The 13,804-nt window shown below is 43.4% G+C and overlaps 1 protein-coding gene across 4 annotated transcripts in view; it reads right to left on the bottom strand.

Moving 5' to 3' along the window:
- The window catches only part of Sox5 (SRY-box transcription factor 5), an 857,426-nt gene that overhangs the window by 590,321 nt on the left and 253,301 nt on the right, over window positions 1-13,804 (bottom strand). For all 4 annotated transcript variants that reach the window (XM_070011779.1, XM_070011777.1, XM_070011776.1 and 1 more), the window contains one exon: window positions 8,828-8,894. In XM_070011779.1, the coding sequence (XP_069867880.1) occupies window positions 8,828-8,894 (67 nt within the window). The remainder of the gene's footprint in view (window positions 1-8,827; window positions 8,895-13,804) is intronic.

Genomic DNA, 13,804 nt, shown 5'->3' on the forward strand with positions numbered 1-13,804 from the left:
GCGTGAATGACAAAACCAAACAAGAGTGCGAGGTTTAGAGATCACTTTCCAGGATGGGCACACAGAAAAATAAACAGAAAACCTGAGTTTGGTTAAATGTATTGACATAAGAAATATACACTTTGCCTGGAATTAGGGGTTCCCTAGCTACTGAGGAGGCTGAGATTGGAGGATGGCACTTCCACGCCAGACTGAATCAAAAAGGAAAGCCCTGAGATTCTCCAATTAACCAGCAAAAAGCCCGAAGTGGAGGTGTGGTTCAAGCGGTAGAGGACCAGCTTTGAAGGGAGAAAAACAAAATCAAACAAACTCAGGGTCTGAGTTCAAGCCCCAGAAACAACATAAATAAAATAGGTCAGAATATGTGAGTGGTTTATGTGTCAAGATAGGAATATTACGTTATACTAGAACTCTCTCCACACAAAGATTCCAACCTTGGTCTGTGAGATTTCTCACACACAAAAAAATAAAACAAAGCTTCACCCTATCGGCAGAAGATTTCCCACTGAGTGGATGAACCACGAAAATAGAACTGCCATTCAGAACTCCATTAGAAGTTTATTGAAGCTCTGTTAGGTTAGAAAGCTTTTAGGAGTTCAGCATAAATCATTCAATACACTGAAACAACAGAAAAAAAGGAACTTAAAAAGATTTTTCCCTTTGTATTCAATTTCTATGAGTGATATCCAACTTACAACCTTCAGCTCGACCCAGAAATTGAATTAATCAATACGATTACCTTTTAGGAATCCCTTTGGTCATCTATACGAGTTCCTGGTCCACAAAGAAAGAGCAGAGATGGGAAATTTGGGTGTCGAGATTCAGTTAAACCAAAGGCCTGCGCATTAGAAATGGGCACAGAACATTCTGGTACTGTGTTATGCAGGATTAAAAAAAAAGAATTAAGTGATCCTTTTGTCTAAGACACAAAACATGAATCGTAACCTAAAAACAATTACTTTTACAAAAAAAAAAGCAAACCTACCAAAAGAATTCAAAGGATCAGATCATGAATTGTAAAATAATGATATATATTTTAAAAAACTCTCTATGAAGTCATCTAAAGGAAGTAAAGTCACCATTTTAAAAATCCATTCATTGCTCGTAAAATGCCATTTACAGCGAAATTTAGCTCACTTTCTGTTGCTAAAAATGCCTTAGGAGTATTGTAAGGTCATGATTTCAGTAAACAAATAATAGAGAAGCTAAGGCATTTATTCAGCTAATTTAGAGCCAGACAATTTCATCATGTAAGATAGTCATATAATAAGAGCAAACAGATTTTAGTATTATTTGTGTCATGTAGATAGTTTGGTGTCTATGAAAGTCTTCAGGAAATTTCGGTACTGAACATGGAAAGAAACAAACTCATTACATCTGCCTAGTTAGAAACAAAAATAATTCCTCAAGCTGGGCGCTGGTGGCTCCCGCCTGTCATCCTAGCTGCTCAGAAGGCTGAGATCTGAGGATCACGGTTCAAAGCCAGCCCAAGCAGAAGACTCTGAATTCCAATTTATCACCCCCTCCCCCCAAAAAAGAAAGAAAAGGAAAAAAACACAAAGTCAAAGTGGAGATGTGGTTCAAGTGGTAGAGTACCAGCTTAAGCAAAAAGGCTGAAAGTGTGCCCAGGCCCTAAATCAAGCCCTGTCTCAGCATATATATTACACATTACAAATATATATACTATAATATGCATTATACACCATATAAAATGATAGATAGTATATACATTATGTATGTATGTTTTATATAATGTTACACATTATTTATTACATATTTACATTATATAAATATAATGTATAACATATATAATAATGTATAATATGTAAATAATATATAATATAATATATAGTATATGTACTATATACTATATATTACATATGTTATACATTATATATACATATATGTGTGTGTGTATATATATATATATATATAATATCTCTGTCTGGCCTATACTCACTACCCAAATCTTCTCTTCTGAAATTAAATCAAATCTCCACAAGAATATGCAAAACTTGGTTAATTTTCAATGTCAGTTAACTCTTCTTAATTAAAAAAAAAAAAAGAAAATGGCCAACCTCTTCAACTGGTTAGAAAACAACTTGTGTAAAGGTTTTATCTCGGAATATTTCCACACACTACCGGGGAGAAAACCCTAAAGAGCTCATAACAGCTCTCAAAGCCCCAATTGCAGGAGGCCAGGAAATAAAACTTTATTTGGTTTGGATTTGGCTGCGAAGGGCATCATCCTTACAAAGCAGCGGAATCCATTTCGACCCAGGCGGTATTACACTGAAACTCATATTCACAGCGAGGCGTCTGGATCAACGCTGTTGGAGAAGGAGCCGAGTTAGTCTTGAGTTGGTGAATTCCCACTCCATTGTCATGAATTCCCTGGAAGACACTCCAGGCACAGGACGGCATTTTCTTCTCGGAGCAAGTGGGAGCATTGGAGAAGTTTAGTTTCTGTGCCATGGGACGTGGCCAAAGACGGAAAATTCTAGCTGCTCACATACCGTGGGACCCAAGGGGGACAGTGTTAGGAGAGAATCACAAAGGTGTGCTACCAAAGTGCTTTTGCCCGTGCATATAAAATAATAAACATAATGAAACGAACTCCAAAGACATGGACACAAAGGTCTTCTCTCTTAAGCTGGGTTTTCATTCCCTTTCTGATGACTCTGTATTCTGCAGCTGATGTAGCCTATACTCATGAGCCCATCTGCGGGGGGGGGGGTGTTGGGGGAAGGAAAAGAGGCTGAAAAGATGCACTGGGCCTTACGGAGGTGAACTCTGTAGCTTGTGAGGGGGGGAGATCGGGGAACAGGTTACACTATGCCCAAGGAAGTATACTTAATATCTGCCGTATGTGAAGGTAACCTGGATGTATATCACGTCTAAAACAGCAATGAAGTAAATTAGGGGGGGGGGGAAAGAAGACCCAAAGTTTCTTTAGTTATTTTTTTTTAAAGCATTGATCGGTTCATCCAGCCGTTTCATAGTCTACGAGCTTCTCCTTTTGCTTTGGTTTAAATGTGAACAACCATCCTCTGGTGAAGAGAGGGACGGGACTCAGTAAGGACAGGGACTTTTAGTTCTTTGATGTAGAAGATAGACCATCAACAAACAAAACTCAGGTTAGGGTCCATGGGTGAATGTATCCCTTCTCTTTCCTGCTTAGATCATCGTGAAGCGTTTCTAGACAGATCTACAGCATGTGGCGTCTGCAATTTGAGTTTCAGTGTCCCCCCCCCTCACCCCCACCCCAAAATATCTGTGATAAATCAGGCCTGGTCTCTAGCCACTGGGCTCCTAGGAACTGGTGGCATCTGTAAGAGGTGTAGCCTACTGGGCGCTGTAGCTCACGCCTGTAATCCCAGATGACTCTGTATTCTGCAGCTGATGTAGCCTATACTCATGAGCCCATCTGCAGGCTCATTGATCTGGATCTACAGGAAAACTCTGTGTGTGTGTGTGTGTGTGTGTGTGTGTGTGTGTGTGTGTGTGTGTGTGTGTGGTCATCCTTAGATCTTCTGTCTTTGGATATGGGGAAAATGAATCCACTCCATGGTGGATTTTCTGCCAGCCCCATGACCATGTCTGTATCTTTTCTATTTCTCATTGAGACCCAGTACGGTGACATCTGATCTCATCTCCTCGTCTGATTCATGAAAGTATTCATCTCTCTATAGTCCTTCTCACTGAAGTAATCAGAAACTCTGGTTTCCATAGGGGGGGAAAAACCCAAACACTGTTTATAAATAATCATGGAAACCGTTGGATTTTGGGGGGTGGGGGTGGGGGTGGGGGTACTTTTGATGGAGGGAAGTAGAATCCCAGGAAATAGACATGTTCCATGCTGGGAGGAGGGCTTTATTCTTTAACTGGGGGTGGGGGGGGGAGACAATCCACAGGATGGAAGGAGGGGTAGGATACGAAACACAAGTAAACACAAGTGCTTTGTTCTTTGGCTTGGTCTTTTCTTGCCCATCTCTCATAGGTGGTTCAAGCAGGGGGTGACAGCCTTGTAGACAATCCTGTGATACATGGGGTGTGGACGGAGATTACAGAGAGAGCTGTTAAGAGAGGCTGCGTTGACCTCGCTTTATCAGACAGAATGCTGAGAATCCCAACAGTTCTTCCTGCTAGGGGGACGTAGCCATAGCCCAAGCCTGGTCGCCCTGTCTAAGGTGAGGAGAGTTTCCAGCCCAATCTTTAGAGACTGGAGACCACACCAGGACTAGGCTACAATTGCCCCAGAACAACACAGCTGAGGGCTTCCTGACCCCCCGCCCCCAGTAGCTCACTCCTATAATCCTAGCCACTCAGGAGGCTGAGATCCGAGGTTCATGGTTCAAAGCCATCCTGAGTAGGAAAGTCCACCAGCCTTCCTTAGCTCCAAGGAAACAGCAAAAAGCTGGATGTGGAGCTGCGGCTTGGGGGAGGCGGGCAACATCATCCTTGAGCCTCAGAGCCAAACAAGAACCAGAGGTCGTGAGTTCAAGCCCAGCCTCCCCCAGCCATGCATGCATATACAAGAGTTGAGGGCCAGAAAGGTAAACAATACTGTCCCACACCGCTTTCTCCTCCTGGAAAGGATTTCACACCTCAAGATCTAGAGCCTAGCACCCCCACAAGTCGGAGTTGTCCCTTCAGATTCCACAATGAAACGATGCCACTGTGTATCAACACCACGACGGGCCAATGATCTTGGAACCATCGATGGAACCAGTGACTGTCAGAATTTCCCTGTCTTGCTGGGGGGGGGGGGGGGGGTCTCGAGGAGAGACAGTTCATCAGGAAAAGGACGACAACTTTCACCCTTCCCAATGTGTCAGGGAGGGAAGAAGTTCAAAGGAGTGTCTTGGAATGCAGCCCCAAGCCAGCAGATTGCGCTGGGTAGAAATAACACTAGTCTGTCTAGGTAAGATCAATGCCAATGGGTTCCAACTAAAATTAGAAGAAAAAAAAAACACAGAAGAAGCAGGGAGACAGTACCTTGGCTCCTGTTTCTGTTGGAGACAAAACTCTAACTCCTGCTAAAGCCAAATGATGGCAATTGAATTCTTGCTGTCAAGAGGACACTGGCAAAACCAACGTGGTTTTGTTAGCCAGAAGAGAGCTTACTCACTTGGTGGGGGTAGATGTGGGGGGGGGGTAGGGGGGAGGGCAGGAGGCTGGGAGGGGGAGCGGTAGTCATAACTGAAATGTGTGCATGCAATGATCCCAAAGAAGGTGACTTCGAAAACAAAACGCAGGCAGATTGTCGGAGACAAAAGAGGAGCAGGAGAGCTAGTGTATCCTATTTCTTATGAACTAGAGTATTATATTTAGTATGTTCTCCCCCCACACCCCAATAAAAAACACCGACCTCAAACAGGAAGACAGAACGGCTTCGCTGAAGCCACCCAACGCCACCAAACGGAGCGTGTGACACCGCACGCGCGTGCATTTCAACAAATCTCTAATTTTGTTCTAATCTGCTCTTGTGTCACGGGGCACCCTGCCATCGGGGGAAGGAATCTGGGCTGGGAATCAGGGAATCTGGGGATGGTTTTCCTGGCTCTGTCACTTATTAAAATCTGGAAGACGATGCGGAATTTAACCTCTCTGTGCTCTGTCTACAAACTCTGACTAGGGAGGGAAGGGCTCTCTGGTTCTCTGCTGATGGACAGCGACTTCTAGTGCTAGGGATTAGGAGACGTGCGAAATTGTGTAGGGATATATTCTTTTTTCTCTCTCTCTCTAAGACATATTGAGAGGAGATCTTTCATAAATCCTGAATTTTGGAAGTCAAATACACACACACACACACACACACACACACACACACACACACACACACACACACACACACACACACACACACACACACTGATCTACTCTGCCATGGTACTAGATATATTCCCAGATGCAATGAGAGAAACTCAGTTGTGTTTGCGGATGCGGTAACCTTCTAGACCATGCTATATAGATGGCTTTCACCAACTGTACTTCTTCGAAGAAAGACCACTGGACTTCAGGACAGATGTTTCTCAGAAACCACAGGATAACACAGAGAAGCAAAGAACTATGAGCGATTTCAGGAGAGGCCTACGGCAGCAGCCCAGAAGATATAACTAAGGCCTCCACCATGTTTTTTTTAAAAAAAAATACTTCATTTCACATAGATAATTCTACGGTTGCTCCTACTTTAAGCTCCAGGGTCCTCCACAATTCACTGCTTTTTATGCCTATCGTCCATCTGCATGGAAAGCTAGCCAGTGTTTCCTAGAGTCAGGGGCATGAGTTGCTGCTCAAATTGCGTTGGCATTCATTTCCTTTATTGGTGGTTAACTTACGATGGGGGCCTCTAGCAGAGAGTTATCTGCATGAGAGTTTGAACCATAAGGCATTGGCCTGGTTGTGGTTCTACTTCTATTTCTTGTTGTTGTTGGTGGTGGTGGTCGTGGGGCTTGAACTCTGGGCCTAGGCACTGTCCCGAGCTCTTTTGCTCAAGGCTAGTGCTCTACCACGTTGAGCCACAGAGCCACTTTTACTTTCATTGGAGATAAGAGTCTCACAGACTTTCCTGGCTTTGAACTGTGGTCCTCCAATCTCAGTCTCCCAAGTAGCTAGGATGACAGGCGGGAGCCACAGACCAGCACTTGGTTTCCGGCCGACATTATATCCTATGAGTGTAGTTTATGTACAAGGGTTCTATTACAAGACTTGGAAAGAGAATGAAATGTGATTTCCTTTCTGATCTAAGAGGGAAAATCAAAAGCTGTTCTTTTCCCCTCCTCTTTTAATCTGTCCTTAGAATTCAAGTCTGTTGCTCCCAAAACTCGATCAACATCCTGTTAAATACCCATCAATCTGTCCAATATAACCCTGTTCACACACAGCGCCTAAGAAATGTTCATATTAACTGTAAAATGCATTCACATGATACCTCCATCCAATTTGGCCTTTATTGTTGTATGTCAGGGAGGAAGAAAAAATAAAAGCATTACTTTAACTCTTTTAAAAAAATGATAATATCGCGTTCTTTAGATAAGTGCCACTGAATCGTTATTGAAATTCTGATAGCATTTGCCTTCTTGGAGAAAGCAAATTACCTGTGATGAACAGTCTAAATAATTACTTTTAAAACAAAAGCTTCTTTATTTTTTTTTCTTGCTTATTTCACTTCGGAGTCCCGACTCAGCAGGACTACGGATATTTTTTTTATTATTATTAAAATTGTCTTCTGACTATTAATGTCAGGGCGTCTATTAGCACAGGCAAAGTGATGGCAGTTTGACTCTGATTTCTAATGTTGGGAGTTCATCCAGACAGCAAAAGAGCCAGAATTATGTTGTGTATTCGACTATGTTATCAACACTTCGCTTCCTAATGATTCCTAGTGACAGCATTTCAAATATGATGGGTCAGGCTTACACAGGAAAACTAATCACGGTGCTTACAAAACCAAAGACAACCCTTTCCCTCCTCTTCCTCCTCCATCTCCCTTCCCAAAGCCCCTCCAAAAACAAGGATAAATGCTTCTTCTAGCCACATATTGGTTGGAATGATTGGGTAAGCTCTTCCTCCAGAATCTACTCTTTCTCTCTCTGGGCCTGCAGGATCACTTGACTGACATCCACACCCCCTCACCAAAGGGCAACAGAAAAACTTTCTCTTGGAGGGATGGGACTTTGTGCCAACCACCCGGCAGAAGTTCAAGCTGATGTCTTCCTCCCCGCCCCCCCCCCCATGGCTTTTATTCCCCCCTGGATAGTCACCGCCAGACCTGACTCGCTTGCCAAATAGACTGATGCCACAAACCAGCAGCGGTTAAGATCCCTCCCTGCTCCTTCTTGAGAGAAAAGCACTAAGCAACTGTGCCAAGCACCTGTGTGTGTGTGTGAGTGTGTGTGAGTGTGTGTGAGCCTCCCTTTCCTGGCACTCTTCTAATACCAGACACAAGGGAAGGCACTGCTCTTCAAAGTTGGGTTTCTGTTCCAAATCTTCCCAGGAGTCATATGATAGCAATTATGTGGGTGGCGATTTCTAGAAAGTCAGTCTGTTTAACTTGTCCAAAAGGGGGATGCGAATCCTTCCCGATTTCACTCTGAGTAGCTAAAGGTAAACAGGAATCATGGATCTTTCTGGGTTTTCTTTAAGAGTCACGTTCTGCCCCACCCCTTCAAAGGCAAATCAACCACACTGAGGAAGAGGGGCTTTGGTGAGGGCCCAACCCCCAGGTGGACAAGATTGGCATCATCTAGCTCCAATCACGTCCGTGTTGCCTTGCCAGGCACTGGTGGCTCCCGGCTGCCATCGAACAACCCAGGAGGCTAAACTCTAGAGCATGGCCGTTGGAGGCCAACCCAGGGAAGAAACACGCATTGGACTCCATCTCTGAAGCAACCAAGGAACAAAACTGGAGGCAGAGCTCAAGTGGTAGAATACCTCTAGCAAGAACAAGGCCCCGGGTGCAACCCCCAGTACCACCAAAAAGAAAGAAAATCATAACAACAACAACAACAATAATAATAGAACGATGTAGAAGAAAAGTCAGACATAATGTTGTCTCGGCTTGCATTCAATAACACACATGAATGAATGAATGAATGAATGCATATACAAGTGATTTTTCAATACCTCTCCCCCCCAAATCCAATTCTATAACTTGGAAATAACTAGAATCCCCAAGTACTGGGCTTCTAGTGCTAGGCGTGAGTAGCAAAATGGCGTCTACCCAGTAAACACACAGAAGCAATGAGTGAGCGGCGAGAGATCTGAGGAGCTTAGAAATGATGGCAGATTAACAATCGGCAAATAATCATTCAAATGTCCTGACCTGCTCTGCCTCCCAGGGCAATCTCTCCCGCTTCTGGTGTCCGGAAGGTAATATACTTCTTGCAGTGCTAAAAGAAAAGAAAAGAAACCTATCATCAACTGAGAAATCAAAGTCATTCCTAAATCGTCTGGTGGAAAACAAACCAACACAACACGTTAAGCATCATAAAGACAGTCAAAGGAGATTTCCACAAGTAGTAATGTTACTAGATGTGTGTGTGTGTGTGTGTGTGTGTGTGTGTGTGTGTGTGTGTGTGTGTGTGAGGGTCCTGGGGCGTAAAGTCAGGGCTGTCCCTGAGCTTTTGTGCTCAAGGCTAGTGCTCTACCATTTGAACCATACTTCTCCTTATGGCATTTTGCTGGTTCATTGGAAATAAGAGCCTCACAAATTTTCCTGCTCAGGCTGGCTTTGAGAATGACAATGTTCACATCTCAGCCTCCTGAGTAGCTAGGATTACAGGTGTGAGCTACCAGCAGCTGGCTAGCATTTTTTTTTAGACCAGACAAAATGGTAGAATCACAGGGGATCATGCTATTTGCTGTCCAATGGATGACCAATGAACAATGAAAACAGAAGCTTTTATTCACAAGTGAAGTGCAAAGTAATCAAACATCTATTAAATCAGTTAAACCATGGTTACATTGTTAATTGAGTTTCGGGAGCCTGTGTGTGCATGCGCGTGCAAACTCACACGCATGTTCGTACAAGTCTCCATTGCCGTCCTGGATTTTCTTTCATTGAAAGAGACAGTCACAGCCCTTTTATGGTTCACGGCAGTTAACTTAAAATGCGCTCATAATGAAACATTATTATTGCTACAGTACTTCAGGGAACATATTATAAGGGACACTTCAATTTATTAAATACCATCTACTTGCATTTTGCAAAGTACAGGGCCATGTTGTTCTATGCGATTAAGTGTAGGAATGAATATTTCAAATGCAGCAGACAATTTTCAGGTTAAAAAAATAATACAAAGAAGCTGGGTGCCAGTGGCTCACACCTGTCATCCCAGCTACTCAAGAGGCTGAGACCTGAGGATCATGGTTCAAAACCAACCAGGGCAGGAAAGTCCATAAGACTCTTATCTCCAATGAACCACCAGAAAACCAGAAGTGGTGCTGTGGCTCAAGTGGTAGAGCACCAGCCTTGAGCAAAAGCAGCTCAGGGACAACGCCCAGGCCCTGAGTTCAAGCCCCCAAACTGACCCCCCAAAAAAGTAATACACAGAGTAAAATCAAAACAGACCCATGTTATTTATACTTGGTGGTTCTATCACCATGAAGATAGAATTTAATCACTGGATCTATGAAAGAAGAAAACTCTATGCTTGGGGAAACTTAACTTACTGAAGCATTATTTTTTCAACTATATGCAACAGTTTTATAAGCTTATTATGAGTACAGAATTCTAAAATGTTTTCAGTACATGTATTGACATTTTGTTATGATATTTACTATTTATTTATGAATGTACAGTATTTACTGCATTCATTGGTTATTTTCTGGTATTTAAACTTGTGGGAAGCAAATCCTATGATTTCAAGATATTAAAGCATTTATTAATGACAGTTGGTAGTAATAGGCTTGCTAAATATTAATAGTAAGAGCTGTGTGCTGGTGGCTTGCACCCGTGATCCTAGCTACTAAGGAAACTGAGATCTCAGGATCATGGTGCAAACCCAGACTGGGCAGGAAAGTCTGTGAGACTCTTCTCTCCAGTGAACCAGCAAAAATCCAGAAGTGGAGCTGTGGCTCACAGTGGTAGAGCACCAGCCTTGAGCACAAAAGCTCAGGGACAGCGCCCAGGCCTGGAGTTCAAGCCTAAGTAAAATAAGTGAATAAATAAATAAGTAAATAAATAAATGAAAGACAGAAAAGGAAGGAAGGAAGGAAGGAAGGAAGGAAGGAAGGAAGGAAGGAAGGAAGGAAGGAAGGAAGAAAGGAAGGAAGGAAGGAAGGAAGGAAGGAAGGAAAGAAGGAAGGAAAGAAGGAGGGAGGGAAGGACTATGTAAAGCAGCCGGATTTCTATGTCATTGGAGAAGTTTGCAGAATGAAGGACAAAGCGTTAGCTCTGAGCTGATTTGGACAGAGGGCAGGGAGTGTTCACAGAAACCCGCGTTAGTAAAATCAGTAAGTGGCTGATTATTGATACCTCGTCTTGCTCTGTCCGTGGCTTCCAGCTGTCGCGTCAATGTCAGGGAAAGCGTATTTTTTGTCCCCTGTTCAGTGGAACCCGTTTGGATGATGCTGTGGGACGCGAACGCACCAACAGTGCGGCCAGGCGGGCTGTTAGCATGGTGGGAATCACCCTGAGCTGGGGTCTCTGCCCATAGGAACCCCACAGGAAGCCCAGCTCAGCCTGGAGCAAACCCCGGGGTCCCAGCCACACTCATTTCCACACAACTCCTCAGTACCCCTGGCTTTCGGGGGGCAATGGAAGGGTGGGGAGACAATTCAACAACAACAACAATGAAGAAAACCACTGTAGCTATTATTGAGAGCACTCTTCATGCTAGGAATGAGCGCACGCATCTCAGGAAATGGATGGATACCCACCTGGCATTTTGGTTTCTAGAACTGTCCCTCCTTTGAGAACACTCTGCCTGGTGCACACACCAGAAGAGCTGTGTTCTGAACAGCCACGCTCATCAGAGCAAACTCATAGAGACAGAAATACACTTCTCTATGTATTGCTTTATTTTCATTTTCTTTTCTTTTCCCGCCTAAGGCTTATCCTTAGGACCTGGGCGCCATCCCTGAGCTCTTTTTGCTCAAGGCTGGGGCTCTACCACTTTGCACTCCAGCACCACTTCTGGTTTTCTGGAGGTTCACTGGAGATCAGAGTCTCATGCACTTCCCTGCTTGGTCTGGCTTTGAACTGGGATCCTCAGATCTCAGCCTCCTGAGTAGCTGGATGACAGGTGTGAGCCATCAGCACCCGACACAGGCAGAAAACTTTAGATTTAGATGACATCTGAATGTTTGAAGTTAATAGTTCTAATTTTGTACATTTCATAACTCTTCACATTAAAAAGGTGATGTGTCTACTGTATAAAATAACTATACTTAATATATAACATAAGTAAACCTTTTGCAATATAAAGAGTGCTATATTTTACACATCACATGTTTCTACAATCTATTTAACATAATAATTAATAATTAACATTTGATGCAATGATGACCATCACTATATTGTATACACATAAATGTCTCTATATTTTACACACCACGTTTCTATAAAAATATACTTAATCTGTTCATAATCAGTATTTTAATAATTAAGAAAATATAGTTAATAGATAACATAAATATGTTATGTAAGCAAATAGTTCTATATCTTCTACAACATATATTTCCACAAAATATACACTTCACATATTAGTAATTATTAATATTTAAAATAATGTTTGTATTTAATCTGTTTCATGTAAAACTACATTATGTAAGTATGAATATTTCTATATTTTCACAGCATATATCTCTACAAATTCATACTTAATATGAGCATATTACTAATCAAGAACTAATAGTTGATATGGTGATGGTCATATAGTATACAAATATATAAATATATAAGCACAAATACAAGCATATGAATATATAAATAGAAATAAATACATAAATATCTCTATATTTTACACCTAATGTAGTTCGACAAACGTGTGTTGAATATAAAATAGAAGTGCTGTTGCACTATGCCACTGCATGCGGGTATATACCGGCGATCTGAGCTTTCATCCGGGGCACTGGGATAATTACTAGCACCTTACTTGAACAGAGCTTTGCTTGCTTAAGAAAATATTCCAGCTGGGTGCTACTAGCTCACACCTGTCATCCCAACTACTCAGGAGGCTGAGATCTAAGGATCGTGGTTCAAAGCCAGCCAGGACCCGAAAGTCCGTGAGACTCTCATCTCCCATGAACCACCAGAAAAGCAGAAGTGGTGCTGTGGGTCAAAGTGGTAGAGCACCAACCTTGAGTGAAAGAGCTCAGGGACAGCGCCCAGGCCCTGAGTTCAAGGCCCAGGACTGGCACAATTTAAAAAAAAAAAATGAAGTATTCCCAGATGAGGAGATACTTTTGCAAAAGCAGACCAGTCGTGTGTGTGTCTGTGTGTGTGTCTGTGTGTGTGTGTCTATGTGTCTGTGTGTGTGTGTCTATGTGTCTGTGTGTGTGTCTGTGTGTGTGTGTCTGTGTGTGTGCCTGTGTGTGTGTCTGTGTGTGTGTGTGTCTGTGTGTCTGTGTGTGTGTCTGTGTGTGTGTGTCTGTGTGTGTGTCTGTGTGTGTGTCTGTGTGTGTGTCTGTGTGTGTCTGTCTGTGTGTGTCTGTGTGTGTGGATCTGTGTGTGTGTGTCTGTGTGTGTGTCTGTGTGTGTGTCTGTGTGTGTGTGTCTGTGTGCGTCTGTGTGTGTGTGTGTGTGCACACCTTGCTTCCTTTAGTAAATGGCTTTCCTGCCTGTGGCTGTTGTCTGATGATGGCTGTGGCTAATGGAAGAGCACTGGACCAGGAGTCCAGCCACGCATTCCTTTCCAGTGTCTGCAATCACCCGTTACCTAAAGGCCTTCCAGGGCGATCGGAGAGCCGGGCTGGGGTGGACAGGTGTCTCACTGGCTGGGCATTGTTGCTGGCTAGGAGGACACGCTGTGAGGTAATGAAGAGCCCTTCACTTCCACCGGCTGCCCGGGGAGGTAGAGTCGCCTGCCCAGGGCGACACGCAGAGCCTCAGGTTCATCTAATGAGAGGCACACAGCCCCCCGGCCCCTGCCGCTCCCCTCAATTAGCAGACAGGGCTTTTAATGCGGCCTCCACGCAAGCAAAGCCATTTTGATTACTTAGTGCTGAGTCTCCATTTAGAATGTTCCAGAAACTCAGCCAGCCTGCCTCTCCCTCCCCTCCCCGGCCCCTCCCCCACCCCAACTCCTCTTAATTTTTTTTTTTTAAAACAAGTAATTTATCTAGAAAGGATTTAAAT

The sequence above is a fragment of the Dipodomys merriami genome, unplaced genomic scaffold (genome assembly GCF_024711535.1).
Source record: "Dipodomys merriami isolate MVZ:Mamm:240054 unplaced genomic scaffold, mDipMer1.0.p SCAF_84, whole genome shotgun sequence".
NCBI lineage: Eukaryota > Metazoa > Chordata > Mammalia > Rodentia > Heteromyidae > Dipodomys > Dipodomys merriami.